This window comes from Dendrobates tinctorius, unplaced genomic scaffold (genome assembly GCF_039654945.1).
Source record: "Dendrobates tinctorius isolate UK_male_01 unplaced genomic scaffold, ASM3965494v1 ptg000016l, whole genome shotgun sequence".
NCBI lineage: Eukaryota > Metazoa > Chordata > Amphibia > Anura > Dendrobatidae > Dendrobates > Dendrobates tinctorius.
The window spans coordinates 7,563,031-7,589,319 of record NW_027361684.1 but is presented as its reverse complement, the minus strand read 5'-3'; the positions used below and the strand labels follow the sequence as shown (position 1 = coordinate 7,589,319).

The 26,289-nt window shown below is 42.3% G+C and overlaps 1 protein-coding gene across 5 annotated transcripts in view; it reads left to right on the top strand.

Moving 5' to 3' along the window:
* Positions 1–26,289, top strand: part of SPECC1 (sperm antigen with calponin homology and coiled-coil domains 1) — a 490,142-nt gene that overhangs the window by 435,534 nt on the left and 28,319 nt on the right. For all 5 annotated transcript variants that reach the window (XM_073565376.1, XM_073565374.1, XM_073565375.1 and 2 more), the window contains one exon: positions 21,995–22,111. In XM_073565376.1, coding sequence (XP_073421477.1) covers positions 21,995–22,111 — 117 coding nt within the window. The remainder of the gene's footprint in view (positions 1–21,994; positions 22,112–26,289) is intronic.

Here is a 26,289-nt window from a genome sequence, read left to right as displayed (position 1 = left end):
AGCTGGGTTAGAAAAAGGAGCTAGCTCAGCTATTGAAATGAGCAATCAGTCAGCCATCTTAAAAATGCTCCATGGTATATGTAATTAGATCCCATTGCTGTGTTGTAAGCTGATGACTGAACATGGCTTTTGCTGTAAAACACAACTGGGAAAATCCTACTAGAACAACTAAACTTTATATAAGAATACACATAGGGGTAAAAAGAATTCACTAATTATCCCCAAAAGAAGCAAACCAGCAAACCATATATATAAAAAATATTATTTTATTGAATATCAAAAATATTCCAATTTTTATAAAAATTGCAGACTACATAGTACCTTACTCATAACATACCCCAACGGGGAAAAATGCACAGACCATAAACCCGGACAAATAATCCTTCTATAAATAATCATAATATTCCTGTACAATTAATGGAATAAGACAAAAAACCAATATTATAACAATCCTAAAAAGGAAGCAATCTAACCTTGCCGTTATAAGGCGCCACTAAGGCATATAGTGTACAATCATAGGTCTCACTCTATATATAAAAATTCAGGGTAAAAGAAACCTTATATACTTGTAGAGATGCAACATAGTGCCGGTACCATATAAAGCCGTCATATCGACATAGTCGGGGAGAATTAATCTAACCCCGCTGTCATAAAACGCCAATACAACATAGGCTAAAATAAACTTGTAACACATTAAATGACAAGGTAGAAAAGCTATCAAACTGATAATTACCTTAGACCAAATTATACAGGTGTAGATAATCATGTGCAGAGATCCCCCTATGTGTATTATTGTGTTTGAAGTGCCTAAATTAGTCTTAAGGACATTCTAGTGTCTTAAACTTTATATAAGGTCAGAATCCCTATAAATGATAGCAGCTGTATACTGACTACTATTTAACACGAGTTTAAATGTTATTGGCTAATTCTGAACATAACCACATCCCCAATTTTAAAAGGGTTATTCACACTTATGCAACCACATTATTTTAGTTTTTATATTTTTATTTCCCACTTCAAAATCACTTCAGTTTGTTTCTCAATGGATTTAGAACAGATATTGATGAAATTAAGGGTGGAAAAAGTACTGAAATTATTTTTCTTGATGCGATTTTTTTTACATGACCAAAACCTGGCATTTTAACGGGTGTGTGAACCTTTTATTCTGTCCCTTTTTTTTTTTTATTGCATATAATAAATCAGAAATTCTTTATAGTCTTTCCTTCTCTTATATATAATCTGCACATAATTCTGATGATACTAAAATGTAGTTGCCAGTTGCCATTCTCAGAGTCTTCTTTTGATGTTCATCGGTACTCGTTATCCTCTTTGCCCTAACATGCTGACATTTAGGAATACTTTTGAATGGATGTGGAGCATGATAACTCTTTCATAGTGAAAGATTATTACAATCTGTACTGTTATGTGAACAATGTCTTTTCAAAATTCTTTCCTTGTCAAATAATCTGAACATTTAGAAAACTGAGTTCCTTGTTTAATATGAAGTAAGCTCAGCTATTCCTCACTTCCCACTCCACGCTCACTTAAAATAGTCTATAAATCTCAACCATCTCCCCAGCACGTTGGCTCTAGTATTCCGCAAGTAGTAACGTTTCTAGGGCACTGTTTTTCATACCTCTGTCTTGTGACTTTGCTTTGCAATTCTTCTGAAATATTTATGATTTAATTAACAACTAGACATTGCAAGAATCAGTCCTTTATGATTGGACAGTGTCATACTGTGTCAACCTTGGTATCACCCAGTTGTCAACTTAGTCATAGACTTCTAGTAGAAATAACAGGAACAGTCCAGCCAAAAAAGTTCTAAGAAAGAAAGCTCTTAAATTATTTTTGCGGAATAGAATAATTTAGTAGATACTGTATGTTAGGAGATCTGACAAGTCCACCTTAATGTTTGGGCATAATTGTCTAGTAGCCACCTAACAAGGGTCTAGCTGCTTTGACCCACAGTTTTAAATGTTACAAAGCTGTTGGAAATAGATTTTAGAACCCATCTGTGGTACTGACCCAAAGGTCATGAAAAAAGAGGGGGAGAAGCCAGCGCTGCTTGTGGTCAGAACGTAATACATAAAGTGTGAAAACACACATTGGTTTCTATCTGTATTCAAAAATGAGACATTTAGCAAAAAATTGATCAATTGTTTGAGCTACCCCGCCACGTCAAGGCAGTCTCGTATGGGGAGTCCTACTCTACGTTTTTTATGTTCGCTGTGCCATTGCGGCCTCCTAAATGTATAAAAGCAAGACCTCATTACATGCACACTGTACCTCAAGCATTTCAAAATCGTTCCTATGGCACCAGAGGACAAGCGCAGATAAAGGTTAGCCAGGTCCATGCAGACATTTCAGGTCCAACCTCCACACTGCCTGACCAGCACCACAGATAAAGGAAGATCCAGGCCCAGATACAGGTGCGTAATCAAATAAAGCCTAGGGCAGGGCAGGGCCGCTGTTAATGTGAACAGCAGCCTAGATCAATCACTAAGAAAACAGAAAGAATAGCGTACATGACCCAGCGCGCACGGCTACAGTGGTGGTCAGCCACAAAACCAATATCAAGAAAAAAGAGGGGGAGAAGCCAGCGCTGCTTGTGGTCAGAACGTAATACATAAAGTGTGAAAACACACATTGGTTTCTATCTGTATTCAAAAATGAGACATTTAGCAAAAAATTGATCAATTGTTTGAGCTACCCCGCCACGTCAAGGCAGTCTCGTATGGGGAGTCCTACTCTACGTTTTTTATGTTCGCTGTGCCATTGCGGCCTCCTAAATGTATAAAAGCAAGACCTCATTACATGCACACTGTACCTCAAGCATTTCAAAATCGTTCCTATGGCACCAGAGGACAAGCGCAGATGAAGGTTAGCCAGGTCCATGCAGACATTTCAGGTCCAACCTCCACACTGCCTGACCAGCACCACAGATAAAGGAAGATCCAGGCCCAGATACAGGTGCGTAATCAAATAAAGCCTAGGGCAGGGCAGGGCCGCTAATGGCACAGCGAATATAAAAAACGTAGAGTAGGACTCCCCATACGAGACTGCCTTGACGTGGCGGGGTAGCTCAAACAATTGATCAATTTTTTGCTAAATGTCTCATTTTTGAATACAGATTGAAACCTATGTGTGTTTTCACACTTCTTGTATTACGTTCTGACCACAAGCAGCGCTGGCTTCTCCCCCTCTTTTTTCTTGATATTGGTTTTGTGGCTGACCACCACTGTAGCCGTGCGCGCTGGGTCATGTACGCCATTCTTTCTGTTTTCTCAGTGATTGATCTAGGCTGCTGTTCACATTAAACGGCAGCCCTGCCCTGCCCTAGGCTTTATTTGATTACGCACCTGTATCTGGGCCTGGATCGTCCTTTATCATGTGGTGCTGGACAGGCAGTGTGGAGGTTGGACCTGAAATGTCTGCATGGACCTGGCTAATCTTTATCTGCGCTTGTCCTCTCTGGTGCCATAGGAGCGATTCTGAAATGCTTGAGGTACAGTGTGCATGTAATGAGGTCTTGCTTTTATACATTTAGGAGGCCGTAATGGCACAGCGAATATAAAAAACGTAGAGTAGGACTCCCCATACGAGACTGCCTTGACGTGGCGGGGTAGCTCAAACAATTGATCAATTTTTTGCTAAATGTCTCATTTTTGAATACAGATTGAAACCTATGTGTGTTTTCACACTTCTTGTATTACGTTCTGACCACAAGCAGCGCTGGCTTCTCCCCCTCTTTTTTCTTGATATTGGTTTTGTGGCTGACCACCACTGTAGCCGTGCGCGCTGGGTCATGTACGCCATTCTTTCTGTTTTCTCAGTGATTGATCTAGGCTGCTGTTCACATTAAACGGCAGCCCTGCCCTGCCCTAGGCTTTATTTGATTACGCACCTGTATCTGGGCCTGGATCGTCCTTTATCATGTGGTGCTGGACAGGCAGTGTGGAGGTTGGACCTGAAATGTCTGCATGGACCTGGCTAATCTTTATCTGCGCTTGTCCTCTCTGGTGCCATAGGAGCGATTCTGAAATGCTTGAGGTACAGTGTGCATGTAATGAGGTCTTGCTTTTATACATTTAGGAGGCCGTAATGGCACAGCGAATATAAAAAACGTAGAGTAGGACTCCCCATACGAGACTGCCTTGACGTGGCGGGGTAGCTCAAACAATTGATCAATTTTTTGCTAAATGTCTCATTTTTGAATACAGATTGAAACCTATGTGTGTTTTCACACTTCTTGTATTACGTTCTGACCACAAGCAGCGCTGGCTTCTCCCCCTCTTTTTTCTTGATATTGGTTTTGTGGCTGACCACCACTGTAGCCGTGCGCGCTGGGTCATGTACGCCATTCTTTCTGTTTTCTCAGTGATTGATCTAGGCTGCTGTTCACATTAAACGGCAGCCCTGCCCTGCCCTAGGCTTTATTTGATTACGCACCTGTATCTGGGCCTGGATCGTCCTTTATCATGTGGTGCTGGACAGGCAGTGTGGAGGTTGGACCTGAAATGTCTGCATGGACCTGGCTAATCTTTATCTGCGCTTGTCCTCTCTGGTGCCATAGGAGCGATTCTGAAATGCTTGAGGTACAGTGTGCATGTAATGAGGTCTTGCTTTTATACATTTAGGAGGCCGTAATGGCACAGCGAATATAAAAAACGTAGAGTAGGACTCCCCATACGAGACTGCCTTGACGTGGCGGGGTAGCTCAAACAATTGATCAATTTTTTGCTAAATGTCTCATTTTTGAATACAGATTGAAACCTATGTGTGTTTTCACACTTCTTGTATTACGTTCTGACCACAAGCAGCGCTGGCTTCTCCCCCTCTTTTTTCTTGATATTGGTTTTGTGGCTGACCACCACTGTAGCCGTGCGCGCTGGGTCATGTACGCCATTCTTTCTGTTTTCTCAGTGATTGATCTAGGCTGCTGTTCACATTAAACGGCAGCCCTGCCCTGCCCTAGGCTTTATTTGATTACGCACCTGTATCTGGGCCTGGATCGTCCTTTATCATGTGGTGCTGGACAGGCAGTGTGGAGGTTGGACCTGAAATGTCTGCATGGACCTGGCTAATCTTTATCTGCGCTTGTCCTCTCTGGTGCCATAGGAGCGATTCTGAAATGCTTGAGGTACAGTGTGCATGTAATGAGGTCTTGCTTTTATACATTTAGGAGGCCGTAATGGCACAGCGAATATAAAAAACGTAGAGTAGGACTCCCCATACGAGACTGCCTTGACGTGGCGGGGTAGCTCAAACAATTGATCAATTTTTTGCTAAATGTCTCATTTTTGAATACAGATTGAAACCTATGTGTGTTTTCACACTTCTTGTATTACGTTCTGACCACAAGCAGCGCTGGCTTCTCCCCCTCTTTTTTCTTGATATTGGTTTTGTGGCTGACCACCACTGTAGCCGTGCGCGCTGGGTCATGTACGCCATTCTTTCTGTTTTCTCAGTGATTGATCTAGGCTGCTGTTCACATTAAACGGCAGCCCTGCCCTGCCCTAGGCTTTATTTGATTACGCACCTGTATCTGGGCCTGGATCGTCCTTTATCATGTGGTGCTGGACAGGCAGTGTGGAGGTTGGACCTGAAATGTCTGCATGGACCTGGCTAATCTTTATCTGCGCTTGTCCTCTCTGGTGCCATAGGAGCGATTCTGAAATGCTTGAGGTACAGTGTGCATGTAATGAGGTCTTGCTTTTATACATTTAGGAGGCCGTAATGGCACAGCGAATATAAAAAACGTAGAGTAGGACTCCCCATACGAGACTGCCTTGACGTGGCGGGGTAGCTCAAACAATTGATCAATTTTTTGCTAAATGTCTCATTTTTGAATACAGATTGAAACCTATGTGTGTTTTCACACTTCTTGTATTACGTTCTGACCACAAGCAGCGCTGGCTTCTCCCCCTCTTTTTTCTTGACCCAAAGGTCATGTCTGGGTTAGAGTTTGTTTCTCCACTTCTGTATTATGCCATTGGAAAAACTCCGTAACCTGGGAAAAAGCTAATTTGTGTTGACCCTTGGGAAAGGTTGATGAGATCATCACTTCCTGAAATGTACGAGCAAATTGACAATTAACATGGATTGCATTACCTGTAAGATTATCAACAAACGTCAGCCGTAGTACTCAAGCTAGTAAACCCATCAAGAAACCATGGTTATAGTGTCACGCGTCTCTAACCGTATGTTATTGTTACACACTCGACCACATGATGTGGCGTATAACAAGAAAAATCAATTTCATCATTTAACCATTTCATCTGTGATAACTCGAGAGCATATGTTCATTTCTACTGAATGTAGCTGCCCAAAATATAAAAAATACACTATAGAGAAATAAGGTTGTTTCCGAAAGAGAGTCTGTGGCCATCTGCCTTACTAGAACTCCTCCTCCCATATGTGCAAGGATAAAGATAAATTCATGGACAGTCATTCATTTGAATGAAGGCAAATTTATCTTGTCAGTGGCTACTGCAAAAAATATATGTTGTCAGGTGTTTACCTCCATGACGGAGACGTTTGACTTGCACGACTTTGTTTAAAAAAGGGTTGTAGAAAATTTCCTTAATAGGCAAAAAAAAATGTTATGCGATACTTATGTCACATCTTATCTAGTAAGTGTGCACTGTTAAAAATGGTGGAAAAACTTTCTACAGTGTAAAGTAATTTGAGATGAGCGCATCTTTTGAAATTCGATTTTGCCGATTTCACCAAATTTTAAACCAAAATTTTATTTGTGGTAAATAGATTTGCATGAATTTCAATACTGGAAAGCCTGTAATTGCTTGGAAAATATGTGTGGAGGAGAGAAAAGGCCCTGCTGATCATAAGAGCTTACACTCTACACGAAAGAGAATCGCAAACCATAAGAGCTTACACTCTACTGAAGGGAGAGTGAGAACCCCGTTGAAAGTAAGAACTTACACACTACTAGAGAAAGAGCGAGAGAGAGGACCATGCTTATCATAACAGTTTACACTCTACAGGAGAGAAACAGGAAAAGAGAGAGGAAGCCACTGATCATAAGAGTGTACACTCTAAATGAGAGTTAGAACCCCGCTGATCATGAGATCTTATACTGCACAGGAAAAAGAGAGCAGACCTCACTGACCATAAGAGCTTACACTCTACAGGAAAAAAAGAGTGGACCCCGCTGACCATAAGAGCTTAATCTCTACGGGAGAAAGACACTTACCCAGTGATTCTGGATATGGAAAACGAATCTGCTGTACAAACTGTGTTCCACTGGGAACCGCTGATCTGTGATGGGCCAGGTTTTGAATACCAACGTACAAAGTTTGTAATCCATAAATTATCATGGGTGCAGGTCTTTATGGGGAGACCCACGCAGCAACTCCAAATTACATTAGCCCACCATCTTCAGCAGTGTGGGAAATGGTGCAAGTTTTTTTTAAAATTTTTTGGCAAACTGTGAATCGAATCTCAACATGTTCGAATTCAGGAAATGCGACTCGAGCACGATCATCCACAGATCGATTTGCTCATCTCTATCTGTAACCAAAAGTTGTTTTCAGCTTATCGACCGTTTCTTGGTTTACAAAATGTTGTATGCATTTCTCAAATGAGTAACATCTATATAAGGCACCGAGTAGGTCTAATTTAGAAGTCCGCAACCTTAGGTTTCAGGTCACATTCAAATAAGGCAGATGGTGCTGAGCCATGTTACAAGTTTGTATATAGTGTGTGAGATAGCGCTGTCCGTTACCTGTGTCGGCCACACAGGTCCTCAGGTACCTCTTATCCGCAGAGGCACCCTAGCAATCACCAGTCTCTGACTCCAGTCAGCAGCACACCACACAGCTTTCACAACCGTCAGCCCTCCTGGCTCAGCGTTGCCAGCACTGCCCATAGCCTTCTCCACCAATTATGAGGTAGCGCTGTCATTCAGATAGGGGATTCTCGCTTGGCAGCCAAATAATCACATCCGGCACAGGTTTTCCATAAAACCATACCAGTCCATGAGGTTTATTATGCAGCATAAATCGTGACCAATAACATGAAGTTCATATCACCAGCATAGCGTCCATTATAGAGCTTCCCTCTGTTAAGCCTGTGGTCACACAGGTTACTCAATGTCCAGTACTCAGGCTCTTCAGCCTCAAAGTTATCTCACCCATCAGGGTTCCCTCATGGCTGCCGCAGCTTACTGCAGACGTTCATTCCCTCCTGGGAACTATCAGACGCTGGCAGCCATTCACAGAGCATTCACTTGCTGTCAGCCAGGAAGCCCCATCTCCAAGCGGGACCTTCCACAGTGGACCAACCGGGTCCAAGCATTCATCCCATGTGACCTACCCTGGCCACCATATATGGTCCGTAGCCGTGCCCACCGGGTCACATGGCTATGACCTCATCACATGTCCTTCACACACTCATGGTCTTTTACTACAGGTGTTAAACACACCCCCTGGGTGGGTTTGTAGGTAACTGGGCTCGCCCATCTCCCCAGTTACCTGGAGACTTCTCCCTGACACACTGAAACAGCACCTCAGCAGTATCACTGCTGTTCAACACACACATCAGTCTCCATCTCAAGGCCACCCACCTTGAGATACATAATGGTCCTTCCGTATTCTGCCACTCATCCTCTCTCTTGGGACATCCACACAGCGCCCCCAAGCGGACACAGTGGTCACTACACCACAAGTGTTACTGCTTGATATGGTATTGACTTTCATTACTAGTTCTAATAGTGCAATCACCTCCCTGGTTCCTCAAAGGCCTAACGAGATTTGCAGCTGACAACAACTGAGGGGGCACATTTGACTCGCATGTCATTGATCTGCCCTGTTGCTTAATTTATACAAAATGGGCATGATCTATTGCACTGGCAAATATCAGCCATGCAGCAGAAAAGAAATGGGGATTTCTGTACGTTCATTTATAGGTATATATTAGTCCTCTAAGAGTTGTATGGAATTAGAAAGAAAAATATTTTGCCTTTTTTCCAGAAGCCGGCACCAGTTTTGTCTATGGGCTGGTTCAGGTTTTGCAACTTAGCCTCATTTAGACATCTGCTTTTCATGTATGAGTTCTAGCCGTGTTCTTCATTTAGTGACTTGGATGTCATCTATATTTCATCCATGTTTCATCCACATTTTGTCCATTTTTTCTGTTTCATGGATAGGAGAAGCTTTGATGTTTTTATTTTCTGTTTTTGGTATTTGAGATAAATTAAAGTGGTGTTACGCACATGCCCCAGTCCATTTGATTTTATGGTGCTCCATGTAGGGCTTTGTAAGTTGCCTGGCATAATCCATGTGTAATGTAAAATGTCTGTAAAGTATGATGTTTTCTGTAACATGCAAGAAATCTCCCATTTCACCCCACTGATGAGAAAATCATGTCACTTAGCTGCAGCCCCCCCTCCTTTTGTTTCTCCCTTCCTCCACATACAGCCTCTGCCTGCATTTGGGTAACAGGACACTGTCCATTTCCTGTTGAGAAAGGAATGATAATTATAAGCTAAAGGATTCCTTTGTCCTGGCCAAGAAGCTGAATAAAGGTTTTGCAAATATTAAAAGAAGCCTAGCATGCACTCTGCTCGTGCCAGAGATATAATAATTACATTTCTGTGATCTGAGTGGACCCGACTTCGCTACGGTGGCTCTTGCGAAGTTTTCGGACCTCCAGAACCTGAGATATGGATTGCTCCCAAACGGAGTGTCCTAAGTATGGCATGTCTGATGTTGTTTTATTATATTCGATAAACTACAACCTATGAGACCCTCGGTGAGTTGATACGAGCCTCCCTCGTTAAGATATGGTTATCATAAGTTTTTTAGTTAATTGGCAACTTGGAGAAAGGGGGATGAACTTCTGCAGACTGCCCCTTTCGTGATGTCACCGACCCTAGGCTATAAGGTACCCCTCCCTTACAATGGGTCAGTTAAGCTGGAGTCTTGATGCTGACAAGAACCCCGGATGAGTGGAGATGTGTGGCTCCCCCTCCTTGCCACACATGGCTTGCCTAAGGAATCATAAGCAACTGTAAGTGTACTTTCTGTTTTCATCCATGTTGTTTTGATATTTGCATTGTACATATTTAATGTCTCAACTTTGTAACAATTTTTTATCTATGTAATCACTGCCCTCTTTGGGGAATAAATCGTAAAATCTATCAGTTTCCTCCATGCTCTAAGAAACGAACTGTGCGCCTTTTTTAGATAATCGCTACTAATTTGGGGGTTTGTCACGGACCCTCTTAATTAATTGTTTGATTAAGTGAATCGTGGCTGGTGGCAGCGTGGTGTGTGCGATTGGTTAGGCTTGTTGGCAGTACGGAAGGGTCTTATATTGCTGAATAAGGGGGGATGCGGCCACAGCATTGATAATTCCCTTACTGTAGTAGTCTAATTGCCCGCGCACAACAAGCAGCCCATCCGGCGACTAATCACCCTAGGTGCAGTTCCCTGACTGACCTGAGGGTAAGGGGGGTGCCGGAGAGCTGCGAGTTCCAAAGTGGAACTGAGAAAGTGGGATATACATAAATCCCCGCAGTTTTTGGAAGGTTCTTAGCAGTAGTGGGGCATCCAAAATAACCCCCCTGCAGTAAATTGTTAGAGCGAGATTAGCTTGCTGTGTATTTTTGTCACATGGTACCAGTGATGGGATAACTAAGATAAGCCCCCACTGTGCCTGTGATAGCCGTGTGCCGGCAGTGCGTCGCATCCCTCCATCCGCTGACATACCCGTGTCAGTGGTGGGATCGTGACATATTGGTGACACAGGGTGTGCTTGCCGTTGTGACAAGTTGGTGGCAGCGGCGCTGTCGTCAAATATTGCTGGCAGCGGCATCGTTTCCTCACACCATGTGTTGTATTTCCAAGGCCTATGTAAAGAGACACACCTGTGTCTTGCTATTGCTCTAAGACTTTCTGTTAATGCTTTTAGTTTTCTGTGCACTGTTCCAGTCCGCATTCATCAGAACGTCTCCTACTTCTCTGTATTTTCAGTCCCTGAGTTACTTGTCTGTGGTTTCCAGTAACCCTGCTTCCTGATGGTGATATTTAGGACTTCACCTGTTTGTCTGGGGTTTCTAGTAACCTTGCTACCTGTCACTAGTCTTCAGGATTTCACCTGTTTTTCTTTGGTTTCTAACAACCTTGCTACCTGTCAGTGGTCATCAGGACTTCACCTGTTTGCGGTTTCTTGTAACCTTCCTACCTGTCTGTGATGCCTAGGGGTGGCGTGCTTCCAAGAGTGGACCCTCTGGGTCATGGCACCGAAGCTCCCCCGAGTGAGTGGACCAGGTGGAGCCAACCCCTGTACAGGGATTGTTAGGGGCATACCCGAGGGAGTCAGATACCGCGACAGCTTGCTCCGAGAGGGACTGCTCAAGGAGCGGCAGGGAAACCACTCGGACTGGACTGGTGGAACAGAGGCCCACCCAGGTTGGAGCAGGAGGCTGAGGATAACCAGGATGGAGCAGGAGGATGAGGACAACCAGGACGGAGCAGGAGGACAGGACAACCAGGACAGAGTAGGAGGACAAGACAGCAAGGACAGAGCAGGAGGACAGGACAATCAGAACAGAGCAGGGGGACAGGACAATCAGGACAGAGCATGGAGACAGAGCACAAGGATAGCAACAACCAGGCAGGGAACACGGAGACAGGGAAGCCAAGGAGGAACAAGGACAGACTTGGTAACGAAGAGAATAGTGGGCAAGGACCCACAAACACGGCCAAGACAAGTGTATGAGATGCACATGATAATCAGCCACCTCCAATATGGAGGAGCCGCCTGATATACCCTGTGACAGCACCTGATTGGAGCACCAGTGCCTCTGGATCAGGTGCTGCAGGGTTAAAGGGGCGGCAGAGCACGCACCCACGGGCTAGGACGCATGCGCAGATCCCCAGCGCGGAGTGGGAAGGTAAGTAGAGGAGTGCGAGGCGGGCACGGCAGCTGCGTACATAACAGGCGGAGCAGGCGCAGCGGTCACCATCATGACACGGTCAGTGGTCTCAGGACTTCACCTATTTGTCTGCAGTTTCTAGTAATCTTGCTACCTGACACTGGTCTTCAGGACTTCACCTGTTTGTCTGCAGTTTCTAGTAACCTTGCTACTTGTCACTGGTCTTCAGGACTTCACCTATTTCTGTGCAGTTTTCAGCATCAGAAGTGTCGAAGTCATTAAGTGGCATGCACCTCTTGATGGAGAACAAGAGGCATCAAATCCATTAACACCGGTGTAGTGCAAAGAAGCGCCAAGCTTGTCTTGACGAATCATCCCGTTGGTTCTAATTTTCTTGATAGCAGCAATACGAGACAGTCCATGGATCCAAGTGGTGTTCCTTCTGTTGAATAAGGAGACCCTTTTTTCTAATATTGTACAATCCAATAAAGGGAATCTGTCACCCCTTTTTTCGAATGAGCTGCCAGCACCGACATCAGGGGCTTAGCTACAGCATTCTGTAATGCTGTAGATAAGCCCCCCGATGTAACCTGAAAGATAAGAAAAACACATTAGATTATACTCACCGGGGGGGGGGTCCGGTCCGATGGGTGTTGCGGTCCGGTCCGGCGCCTCCCACTGCAGTATTCTGCTCTGCCCTCAACAGGGCAGAGCAGTGCGCCGGAGCCGGAGCGACGACAGGAAGGAAAGAAGAGGACGGCATCGTATGAAGATGGGAGGCGCCGGACTGGACCGCGACACCCATCAGACCGGACCGAACGCCAGGGTGAGTATAATCTAACTAGTTTTTCTTATATTTCAGGTTACATCGGGGGGCTTATCTACAGCATTACAAAATGCTGTAGATAAGCTCCTTATGTCGGTGTCGGCAGCTCATATTCGATAAAAGGGGTGACAGAGTCTCTTTAAGGATAAACCACATTAGAAAGACTTCTGATAATACATATTTTTTCTAGTGGCTGAAAATGTATTTTTGTAGGCTTTTCCTGAGCCACATTTAACAGATCTGATATTTCCCATTTATGCCCAAAGCAAACCCATAACTCCTTTGTTTGAATGTTGACATTCCCACCAGATTGTACAGCACCATTTGTTCACTATTAGCGCGATGAACAGTTTTCTTAATGCAGCTAATGATAATTGAGCAATTGTGAATGTTCTTGGCAGTAGTTAGCAGCAGCTCTAAATGCTGGCGCACACTGGAAAATCCTGCTTTACAACATATAACCCCAGGCTTGTTCTTTTGGTTCTGCAATACTTCCTATAACCTTATCACAAAGTTTACTAGTGTGCAATAGTGGTCAATATGACTGATCGGGTTATCTATACAAAATACTATTGTGCTCTGCTGTTTTCTTACCAGTAATGATGCAATTTACAAAAAATGATCTTTAATTTCCATTCTATATTTTCCTATTCCTTCTCTGAATTATTGCATTGACTTAAATACCTCATGTAAAATAAATACATGACATTTCCTTACACTTGTGAAAATATTTTGGTGTGTATACTAATATCTGGTCAACATTTATCAGGAGGATGTGACATCAGATGATAAAGTGGAGGCCAAATTATGTCTTGGCGGAAGATCCTGGTCAAAAACTTGCTGAAGTCTCCCATCCCCCTCTAATAATCAAATGGCTTATTGCAACTAAATATAAGATAGGTGGTTATACATAAGGATGACCATTTTTTTAACTACAGTGTATGGCGTCAAACCAGCAACCTTCTTAGCTTTAACCCCTTCACAAGATATGACGTAAACTTGCATAATCTGTAGTATCCCTGCCTTTGATGCAGGCTTGCACGCTGATTTTGCACATTTCCCTGCTCATGATGTCTGATTTAATCAGCCATCATGTGCCCGTGACTGTTAGGCTGGTTTCACACATAGCGGAATTCCTGCCGAAGTTACCGTGAGAATTCCGGAATTCCATTCCGCGGGAAAATCACATTTTAAATTCCCGTGATTTTCCTGCGGAAAAACTAGCAATTTGCAAGCGTAATTAGCTTGCAGAATGCTAGCGTTTTCCAAGTGATCTGTAGCATCGCTTGAAGAACTGATTGACAGGTTGGTCACACTCGTCAAACATAGTGTTTGACGAGTGTGACCAACTTTTTACTATTGAGGCTGGCTATGCAGCATAAGTAGTAAAAAGATCTAATGTTAAAAATAATTAAAAAAAAAAAAAATCGGATTATATTCACCTTCCGACATCCCGCGCAGCATCCCCATGCCTTCGCAATGCTGCTGGCAGGTCCCGTTCCCAGTGTCGCATTGCGGCAATGACCTTTGATGACGTCGCGGTCTCGCGAGACCGCTACAGTATCGCGAGACACGACGTCAGCAAAGGTCATCGCAATGCATTACTGGGAACGGGACCTGCCGCGTGTATCGCTGAAGCCTGGGGACGCCGCGCAGGACATCGGAAGGTGAGAATATAACCCGATTTTTTTTATTTTAATTCTATTTTTTACAGGGATATGGTACCCAGAGCTCGGAGGACAGTCTCCGCTCCTCCGGACCGTGGGTACCATCCGCAAATGTTCTGCTTACTTTTCGCATGGTGGGCACAGCCACATGCGGAAAGTAAGCAGAACAATGCATTCCTATGTGGGCGGAATTGCCACGATTCCGCAAAATAATGAGCATGCTGCGGATTTTTCCGTGATGCGATTCTACCACGGGAAAATCCGCAGCATTAGCACAGCATTGCGGAATCCCATAGGATTGCATGGGATAATGTTTTTTTGCGTTTTCGTGGCAAAATCACGCGTTAAAAACGCGAAAAAAACGCAACGTGTGAACCCAGCCTTAACCTGTTAAATACTGCAGTCAGTCTCTGACAGAGGCATTTAACATGTGCCGGCAGGGGGGTGCGTTGTTCCATGCTTCCATCGTCATTGAGCTATCATAACAGCTGGAGGTCTGCCGATGACCCCCATGCCTGTCATTATGATCCTCTTGTGAAAGCCAGCCTGTGACTGTTGTTCGTAGGAGATCATTATTTTCTCTTTACATAGCAGTGCTGAAGCCCTGCTATGTATTGCACAAGGGTTAATAAATCTGATCGGTAAATGGTATAATGAGATTAGAAAACCAGAGTGCCAAGATTACGTTTTTTGGGACCACCGCAACATTGCAATAAAATACAATAAGAATTGATCAAAAACTCATATCAACTCCGAAGTGCTATCTATAAAATGCCATCTCAGGGTACAAAAAATAAGCCCTCACACAGGGCCTCAAAAAAATAGCGGTAAAAGCAAATTTCTAAATTTTTTTCACCATTTAAATAAAAAAAAAAACAACTATACATGTTTTGGCGTACTCTTACACACCTGGGGAATCATGCTGCCAGGTGAGTTTTACCGTACAGTGAACATGGTAAATAAAAAACCCAAAACATAATTGTGAAATTGCACTTTGTTTTTGCAGTTTCAACACACTTGGATTTTTTTTTCCATTTTCCAGTACGCTATGTGGTAAAATTAATGGTTTCATTCATAAATACATCTTGTCTTGCATAAAACAAGCCCTCATATGGCTATGTTGGCGGAAAAATAAATACGTTATGGCTCTTGGAAGAAGGCGAGAAAAAAATGAAAAAAAAAACCCTGAGAATCGCCATGTAATAGAGGGATTAAAGGGAATCTGTCACCTATTTTTTCACATATAAGATGCAGCCACCGCCATCAGGGGCTTATCTACAGCATTCTGTAATGCTGTAGATAAGCCCCCGATGTAACCTGAAAGATAAGAAAAACGAGTTAGATTATACTCTCCCGGAGGGGCGGTCCGGGTCCGATGGGTGTCGCGGTCCGGTGCCTCCTATCTTCTAGCGATGACGTCTTCTTCTTTGCTTCCTGTCTCGGCTCCGGCGCCTGTGCACTGCAAGGCAGAGCAGTACGCCTGCGCCAGAGCCACGATGGGAAGCAAAGAAGAGGACGTCATCGCTAGAGGTGCCGGATCGGACCCGGACCGCCCCCCCCCGGGTGAGTATAATCTAATTCGTTTTTCTTATCTTTCAGGTTACATCTGGGGCTTATCTACAGCATTACAGAATGCTGTAGATAAACTCCTGATGGCGGTGGCCGCACCTTATATGGGAAAAAATAGGTGACAGATTCCCTTTAAAAGATGAGAGCCACGAACATGTAAGGCCACCACTTTTGGACTAAATGGGTCCAAAGAACAGGTAGAGCAGGTTCTGGAGGCCCACTAGGTCTCCAAAGATATAAAGACATGCATGAAATGTCCTTTCTATAATCCAAGACTGGAGGCTAGTATCAAACCTGATTTCCACTTCATCCCAAAATATCCCGTGGTGGCTAACCTAATACCGATATAACCATTGGATATATCACTTTTGTCATAATTCAGCCAAGACCGTGGCGAGCTCCAGCACAAACCTAGATCAAGAGGACATCCGAGTTCTAATATGTGCAGATCATGCGATAAACCGTTTATTTATCTTACGGCAATTTCATGTCCAACCATCGTTTTGCTCCTTTATTGATAAGATTGTTCTATTTCATAATGTGTAGTAGTATTAAGTGTAATACACACAACTTTAGTGTCTCCTACCACATTAAAATATACATTCGTTTACTCATTATCCAATACTTTTAGATATCTATTGACGGCTCGTCGCATAGAAATCAACATAAATGAGCTTTCCTGTCTGCCACTCACAGAGAAGACTGTGCAAAGTAATGAATGAAGGGTAAATAGGTTTAGACAGCAATAGTCCGCTGAATAAATGTGCAGGATCGAGGGTTATTTCGGAGAGCGTCCTGGCAACGACACAGGCATCCTGGGAATTCATTTCATTTAAGTTGGATCAGATGGAAATGATGAGGTAAAATCCTTCACTAGGAATAAATTGCAGTGGCCTATAACTATTGGTATCCAGCTTTTATGTCTTGTTTATCTACCGTGCTCCTGGTCGTTCTATTTACCAGCAATAAAACCCTTCACTGTGAAGGAACGAGCTGAATGTAGAGGGTCACTCAAATCACAATCACATGGAAATGTTCAGGAACAATTATTCCAGTACAAAGAAGATTTTTGATAGGCCTTGATTTTACGAAAGTTGGTCAAAAGTATCAAATGTTCTGAAATAAAGAAATAAGCATTCCTTACCCCTTCAATCCCCCCACTACTGTTCCAATGGTCCCTGCCAATCCTGCATGATTTATCCTACATGCAAATGCCAACGCCGATGCGAGTTATTTGCTGCAATGGTCAAGTGGATGATTATCATGGCGTCATCACAGCAGCACTGGTGCAGCCCAAATGATTGGTGGTGCTGGAGCAGCATCGTAAGTAATGATTATTTCTTTATTGCCTAACATGCCCTGATCTTGGGCAAATTTTGTAAAATTTTGAAAACTTCTTTCAGATGTTTACATAATGGAAGTCCAGAATAATTGGCCATGAAAGGTGCAGGCTACACATTAGCAGGGTGTCTTTGTAGCTTGTGTTAAGTAAAGGATCAATGTTTTTTTGGATGTCACTATTATCCACATCTTACTTGATTATAATATTGGTGTGAAGAATATGGGAAATATTGTAGATGCCAATCTCAGACCAACAGAATGTGAAATAGTGAACTTTGTATGATCTATTACTAATAAACCAAAGCAGAAAAAAGTATTGTAATTCAAATTTTGTGACATGTAAGAGATACTAGAACATGATTCCAATAATCTTCTCCCATTTACATCAATCAAATGAGATGTGATCTGGTCTCTGTTCACAAGGATTTTAGTCTGTTGAAAGTTCTCGTTGTTGTAATCACAGACAATACTGCACAGTGTTTATATACCGTATTCATATATATTCTAGATAACCATGTTAAAATGTCAGGTTTTTATTGTGTAAAAAAAGAAGAAACATTTCAAAACTTTTTACACCTTTAATATCATCCAAAATCTGAACAAATCCATTGCGAAACATACTTTAATCATTTTTAGGGGGAAAATAAACAAAAATAAAATATTGTGGTTACATAAGTATATACAGCCTCTTATATTTGTGGTTTTGGTTGTGTGCAGAATTAACCATTCACATTTAAACTCATGTTAAATAGTAGTCAGTACACAGCTGCCATCATGTAAAGTAATTTTGATTAACACTGTGTTAGGATTTAGTGTTAGGTACCCGTAAACGTGGAGACCTTTGGCGCAGGTTAAGGGCTCACGTATTTTGGCCAAAAATATCAGCTAATACTCCACATTTTTTAATGTGGTTTTTGCACTTTTTATTCAGGGTGCAGTTGGGCCCATTTGGTCTTGTAAACTGTGGTGTCTGTTCACATGGCATGCATTCTGATAGCGCTGGGCAGCCCGCCTGAGCTAATAGAAGGGTGTCACTACTAGGCTGGCCTGGATGCTGTGCATTGCCATAGTGTGAACAGCGCCGCATACAAGTTTTTTATTGTGCATTAACATACCAGGCAACCGCCCCCTCCATGTATTGGTAAATTTTGATTAACCCCTTATACAGTTTAGCTGATTTAGTAGGATTTTCTTCAGCTTTTCTTTGTTGCATTTTACAGCACCAACCATAGTCCTTAAACAGGTTACAACACAGCAAGGGGATCTCATTTGTGAAAGTTGTCAGTAAGGAGAAGGTTATGAAATTATTTCCAAGGCATTAGATATATCATGGTACACTGTGAAGATGGTCATCAAGAAGTGGTTTAAATTCGGCACAACAGTGACATTACCAAGAAGTGGACGTCGCTCAAAAATTTATGAAAACCCAAGAAAACAAAATGGTCTTAAAGGCTGTCAAGAAAGCCTACAGCAACATTAAACAAGTTGTAAGAATCTCTGGAAAGTACAGGTTGTGTACTGCATGTGACAACCTCCTGTTTACTTCACATGACTGGCATATGGGGTAAGGTGAAGCCTTTTCTTACAAAGAAAAGCATCCAAGTCCAGCTATATTTTGCCAATGCCTGCATCAAGTCTGCCAAATACATGTGGGAATATGTGTTATGGTCTAATGATTGGTGAAACAAAGGAACTTTTTGGCCATAATTCCAAAGAGTATGTTTGCCACAAAGCCAACACTGCACATCACCTAAAGGACACCATAACCACAGTGAAAGATGATGGAGGCAGCAGTATGCTTTAGAGCTGTTTGTTGACAGCTCGACCTAGGGTGTTAGTCAAGGTGCAGGGAATTGTTAGCAGTTCCATATATCAGTCAATTTTGCAGCACAACATTCAGGCTTCTGCTAAAAAGCTAACAATAAAGAGGGATTTGAGCTTTCAACACAACAACGATCTTAAGGATACCTTGGCATACAAGTTGACAAAAGAATGGTTTTGCCAGAAGATGAACAAAGTTTTTGAACTGACCAGCTCAAGCCCAGCTCTGAATCCAATTGATATCTGTGGGATAACCTGAACAAAGAGCTTTGGAGCTCTATGGCAGGGAAGAGTGGGCAAAAATTGCCAATTCTAGGTGTGCTGTGCTGACTCCTACCCAAACAGACTCCATGTGGTTATAAATTCAAAGAGTACTTCAACAAAGCATTAATTTAAGGGTATGCACATCTACGCAGCCACATTATCTTAATTCTTTATTTTTCTTTTTACACTCAAAAAGATTTGTTTGATTTTTGATTTATTTGTCCAGATGATGACATTAAAGGTGGAGGAGAAAAGGTTTTTCCACCAACATAGAAGAGGATTCTTTACTGTTAGGGCAGTGAGAATCTGGAATTCCCTGCCTGAGGAGGTGGTGATGGCGAACTTAGTCGAAGGGTTCAAGAGAGGCCTGGATGTCTTCCTGGAGCGTAACAGTATTGTATCTTATAGTTATTGTTAGGTTCTTTAGAAGGTCGTAGATCTGGGGATTTATTCTGACAGAATTTTATAGGCTGAACTGGATGGACTAATGTCTTTTTTTTGGCCTTATTAACTATGTTACTATGTTACTATGTAGGTGGGAAAAGTTCCAAAACGATTCTTCTTGGTATGATTTTTTATTTTACATGGCAAAGACCTGTCATTTTAACGGGGGGGGGGGGGTAGATTTTTAGATGCAGTGTGCTTTGTGGCTTGGGAAGGGGAGGTAGAACCAGTTTTAGAAAATGTTTCCTAGACATGGAGCAATCTAGTTGTGCTTAAATTAAAGGAATGAGGCCGGTTTCACATTTGCGCTTTATAGCGCAGCGACGGCCTACGCACGGCCGCCGCTAAGCCCCGCCCCCTGCCGGCTCCCTGCCCGCCCCTTCCGGTCATCGCCGCCTACTAGCGCACAAGGACGCTTGCGATCTGCGCACCCTATCTTTAGCATAGGGTGCGCAGATCGTGCGCTGGCCGTGCGCTAGCAGGATTTTGCCATGCGCTGCGCACTTTTGAAGGTGTGCCCGTGTGCACCGAACGCAGCATGTTGCATTTCGGCGCGCTCGGCGCACCTTCAAAAGTGCGCAGTGCACGGCAAAATCCTGCTAGCGCACGGCCAGCGCACGATCTGCGCACCCTATGCTAAAGATAGGATGCGCAGATCGCAAGCGCCCATGTGCGCTAGTAGGCGCCGATGACCGGATGGGGCGGGCAGGGAGCCGGGAGGGGGCGGGGCTTAGCGGCACCATGCGCTGCAGGAAATAAACGCTAGTGTGAAACTAGCCTTAGTGCAGAATATTAGGTGGGAATGCATATAGAGGTGGTAAGCTAGATAGTTTCCCGGGTGAATGTAGTTCAAAAATTAATCTTTCAGGTGATTTATGCTGCCCAAACTATGGGAAGCATAAGTGAGAGAGTGACTCCTGCATTTTAATCATCTTTTTTTTAAATTCTGAAATCCCTTTCAGAGATTAAGGCTATGTGCCCAATTTGCTTTTTTGAAGCAGAATATTCCTGAGTGGAAACGCACACCCTCTTCCCGGAAAAACGCATACGTTTTATGAAGCGCTTTTGTAAGCGTTTTTGACGCTTTTGTTAAGCGTTTTAGCATGCGTTTTCCTATGCGTTTTTGCAATACAATTGTTTCCGCAAAATTAATGAACACGCTGCGTTTTTTTCTGCTAAGCGTTTCCGCAGCGGAAAAAAACGCACCATTAGCACAACATGTGCGGATTCAATTATGATTACATGGGATGCTTTTCTTAAGCGTTTCGCCGGCAGAAATGCCCGTCTAAAAGCGCCGCGGAAGCGCTTAAAAAACGCAACGTGGGCACACAGCCTAAAAATATAGCTGAATGCATGGCTTGGCGATGAGGTGATCCAAGAGCCAGGTCCCCAATTTCTTTTTCCCAGACAACTATATTGACAGGTTTCCCTTCCCCTGTGCACACATATAGAAAGAGAGCTGAGCGGGCAGAGGGAATCTGAGGCAACTGCTTTTGTATGAAACAAGGAAGCATTTCAGAGTGAAACTTAGATGTCCAGAATGCAGGAGCCGGTCACTGATTCATGCGTCTATGTAGTTCGGGCAGCATGAATCACTTGACAGGTACCCTTTAAAGAGCTTGAAAATTATGAAAATTTCCATTAAAAAAAATTATATTACTAGGTGTTTGGTAAAAAGAAAAATTTTAGTATTTCAATGATTCAAGAATTTTTTGGTCTCCGTTGACCGTTGATGAGAAGCATGTCCCATCAGAGTTAATATATAGTAATAGGATGAAATGTTGAATAATATAAAATTAGGTATGCAGCAGATTGACCTCAGATGATGACTTGTATGGCTTCTCCATTGGCAGAACCATTTCTCACTGAACGCATGGAGCTACTGAGCTGGTGACAGTGGACCATTGCTGAATGTTGGCATGTGCTCATAATGAATGAAAGGAAGCACGGCTTTATTCCAATAACTGCAAATACAGGAAGCAGTGAAAGATCTTACTCAGCCAAGTTCAGTAATTAATTGTTCATTAGAATTCAGCTCTGACATTATGAGAAGAGTCATTAAACTTGGCCGGAGCCTAACCAGAGGAAGATGTTTTTACAGCCCCTTGTGTTCTATGGACGCAGTGTAAAACGTATTATTATTCCTTTGTGTTTTCACAGAATATCGATATAACAAACTTCAGTAGCAGTTGGAGCGATGGCCTGGCTTTCTGTGCCCTGCTTCACACATATCTGCCAGCTCATATACCATACCTTGAACTCAACAGCCAAGACAAGGTACTCTCTCTTTTTCATGTGCAATTCTTCTTTTTATGTGAATAAATATAATAGAGACTGTAACTCAGATCTCAGAGATGGTTAATAATTAGGTCACTAGTGACAGCCATCATGGGACACATGTGGGGCTGTCATTTTTCTCGTAAAGCCTAAATATATTTGTAAAATATTATGGATTGCAACTTTCCAGTGTACATGCTCCTCAGGGGTGTGACAGATGGATGGCAACCACTGTGAGCCCAGTAAGAGCCAACAGTAGGGGTATTCAGTAGTTAGTATCTATTGCCTCTGTACATGCATATAATATTGATGACCTATCCTTCGGGTTCAGGCACCAGATACTGATCAGCTGCTATTAGCCGTGGTGGCGGCTCTGTAAAATATATATTTCCAAAAACGTAATCAGTTTTTATTTCCTGAAGCTGATAACCGCTGAAACAGCATAGAGTGCTGGGTGTTGTACTTTTGTTGATCTGATATTAACTATTTTAAGAATAGATCATCCAATATTGAATGCCCGTACAACTCATTTTGAGTATGTACACACAACACCTTATGCCGCCTCGAAGCTACCTGAAAAAATGCAAAATAAGTGTTAAAAATAAGATATGTACATTAACATCAAAATTACTTACTGTTCATATGTTCCATCTACCTCTTGAAGCTCATCAAGAGAATGCCAAGAGTGTGCAAAGCAGTAATCAAAGCAAAAGGTGGCTACTTTGAAGAACATAGAATATAAGACACAGTATTTTCAGTTGTTTCACACTTTTTTGTGAATTATACAATTCCACATGTGTTAATTCACAGTTTTGATGCCTTCACAGTGAATCTACTAATTTCATAGTCATGAAAATAAAGAAAGATCTTTGAATGAGGTGTGTCCAAACTTTTGGTCTGTACTGTATATATATATATATACAGCTCTGGGCAAAAATTCAGACAACACTGCACAGTTTTGTAAAAATCAGCTTCTCTACATGTCTGACAGCCATTCCATTCCAGTGTCAGTTGAATTCCAACCAGAGTACACCTCATTCTACTTAATGTGCTTCTGATTAAGTGATCACAAGAACCAAATCTTATTTAACGAAGGAAAGTATAAAAAACCTGCTGTGGTGTTCACAATCCTCTTGCAATAGGACAAGCTGGATGGCAAAGCAAGTGCTAGTAATATCCCAAAAGTAATAGGAATGAAAAAATAACTTTTAACCATGCCAAAGGAGTTGAAAAGAAAAGTCTTGAATGAGGAAAAGAAAGGCTCAATTCTGACTTTACTAGCAGAGGGATACAGTGAGCGTCATGTTGCCTCCATCCTTAAAATTTCTAAGATGGCAGTCCATTACAACAAGGTCAAGCAGCAGACATTGGGGACAACAAAGCTACAGACCGGCAGAGGGCGAAAATGACTCTCCACTGACTGGGATGACCATCATCTTATTCGAATGTCCCTCAGCAACCACAGCAGGGTTTTTTTTAACTTTCCTTTGTTAAAGAGAGTCTGTCACTCCTTTTTTCGAATATGAGCTGCCAGCACCACCATCAGGGGCTTATCTACAGCATTCTGTAATGCTGTAGATAAGCCCCCGATGTAACCTGAAAGAGAAGAAAAAAGTTAGATTATACTCACCCCGGCGTTCGGTCTGGTCCAATGGGTGTCGCCGTCCGGTCCGGCGCCTCCCATCTTCATACGATGCCGTCCTCTTCTTTCCTTCCTGTAGTGTATCCTGCGCAGGCGCACTGCTCTGCCCTGTTGAGGGCAGAGCAGAGTCCTGCAGTGCGCAGGCATCGGGAGAAGTTCGGCGCCTGCGCACTGCAGTATTCTGCTCTGCCCTTAACAGGGCAGGCCGGAGCGGCGACAGGAAGGAAAGAAGAGGACGACATCATATGAAGATGGGAGGCACCGGACCGCAACACCCATCGGACCAAGACCGGACCGCCCCCCCCGGTGAGCATAATCTAATTCCTTTTTCTTATCTTTCAGGTTACATGAGGGGCTTATCTACAGCATTACAGAATGCTGTAGACAAGCCCCTGATGGCGGTGCCGGCAGCTCATGTTCGAAAAAAGGGGTGACAGATTCCCTCTAAATAAGATTTGGTTCAGATGATCACCTAATCAGAAGCACAATAAGTAGAATAAGGTGTACTCTGGTTGGAATTCAACTGACACTGGAATGGAATGGCTGTCAGACATGTAGAGAAGCTGATTTTTATAAAACTATGCAGAGGTCTCTTAATTTTTGCCAGAGCTGCGTGTGTGTATATATATATATATATATATATATATATATATGTGTGTGTATAGATATATATTCAATGTAGGAGGGTATGTAGATATCACAGTCTGCATTCATGCATGTTTTGAATCACTTTTTGCCCACTTTCTAATTTAATATTTTCACCTATTGACTCTATAAAACATATCAATCTTTTTTTATGTAAGATCCATTTTCTTGCACAGACAGACAAGAAAGGGCTGGATATGAATAAACAATGATTAAAATGTAAAGGAACAGATTTGCTATTTGCAAATTTTCTAAGAGAAAGCCTAGGATGGGCTTTTCATATGATATCTGTCCAAATGACGAGACATCTTTTTATTTTATTTTTTAATAAAAGTCTACCCGTAGGCTGGTACATGTGTGATTAAATGATTCATAGAAAAGAAAGACACCATTTGCCCATGAGGATGTGTGTAACAAGTCATATTTTCCATTTTCTGTCCACTTTGCAGCTTGTATGTAATATTATGTATAGTGTTCTTGTGCTGAACGTAACTAAATAAAACATGAAGCGGGATTGCTGGAAGTTAATGTGGAGTCATAGGTAGATCTAGAAAGAAAATGTCTGCCCCTGAGGATATATCTACGTGAAGTCGAGGCAGTTTATCTGTTTATTGTGTGCACTGTCTGAAAAATGTGACTGATACTTTATAATCTGCGCCTGTGTCTGACGTAAGTAACGACAGTTATTGTCAAATATCATTATGTGAGAGCGTGTGCAAAAGTGACTGGGATCAAAAAGATATCAGAGCATATTGAATAATGCTGTGTTGCCATCCAAATGTCATTTATAACAGTTATCTAAAGGAATGTGCAACATATAGGAAAAGCTGCAGATTTTTTTTTATGCCAAGTTTTTCTTTTTTAAAATTGATCTATCACCCTTTTGACCAATATAAATAAATATATTAAACAGATTACTGTAGATGGCTGTATAATTCATTGTGATAGTTTATACTACCTTTCTACACATCTAGCCTGATTGACAGCTCCTCAGTGTCCCTCCTCCTCCTCCCAGCTGCTGATATACAGCTCAGTACAAGCTGCAGCTGTCATTAAGTCAGGCTGAGCAGGCAGAGACAGAATACACTAGGACCCATTAGTTTTTTTTTTTTTTTAATAAAAATAAAATCTATTTTTATAAAAGACTTAGTGCAGCTTCACATTTTATCATTATAAGTGGTGTCTTTATTTTTTTAATTTTTTTATAAATTTCTGACATTGTTGGCATAGACGTTGTGGCTGTCCTGTCACCCATTGCTGTGTTAGTCCATTCAGCTTTAATATTTAATCGACAATTGAAAAAAATAAAGGTTTGAGAACGCAGTCATAGTAAAATTATGAACAACTATGTTCAGGTTATCACATTTACGGCCAATTTTGGCACAAAATGTTCTTCAAAAGAAAATGATGCATTAAAATGGGTAAATAGTTTTTCTTGTACTTGTGCCATTCCATAAACATGTATAATTTATGAATTAAGAACAACAAACTTAGGCAAAAAGTGTAGTAGTTGTCCATAGCAACATATCTAGTCCATTTCCTAATTTTCGCTAGATCGATAGCATTAAGAGAAGATTTAAGTTATTTGCACCAATACTTCTTTTTTGCTAACATTTTAAAGGACTAAGTGCAAGTTAGAACGATATCATTCAACCCCACTCATTTTATTGACACTGACCAAGTATATAAATGTAGTCTTTTTATCCAAGTGGGGCATGGTCCTCAACTGATCTCTGCGGGTGTATGCTTTAGAACCCCACCCACTTAGCAAACCTCACCCACTTAGCAAACCCCACCCACTTGGAAAAAGAAGTAAAATACAATGGAGAAATGCAGGGAGAAAGTAAAACCAATTCCAGATTCAGGAAGCACAAAATACATAAATACATAA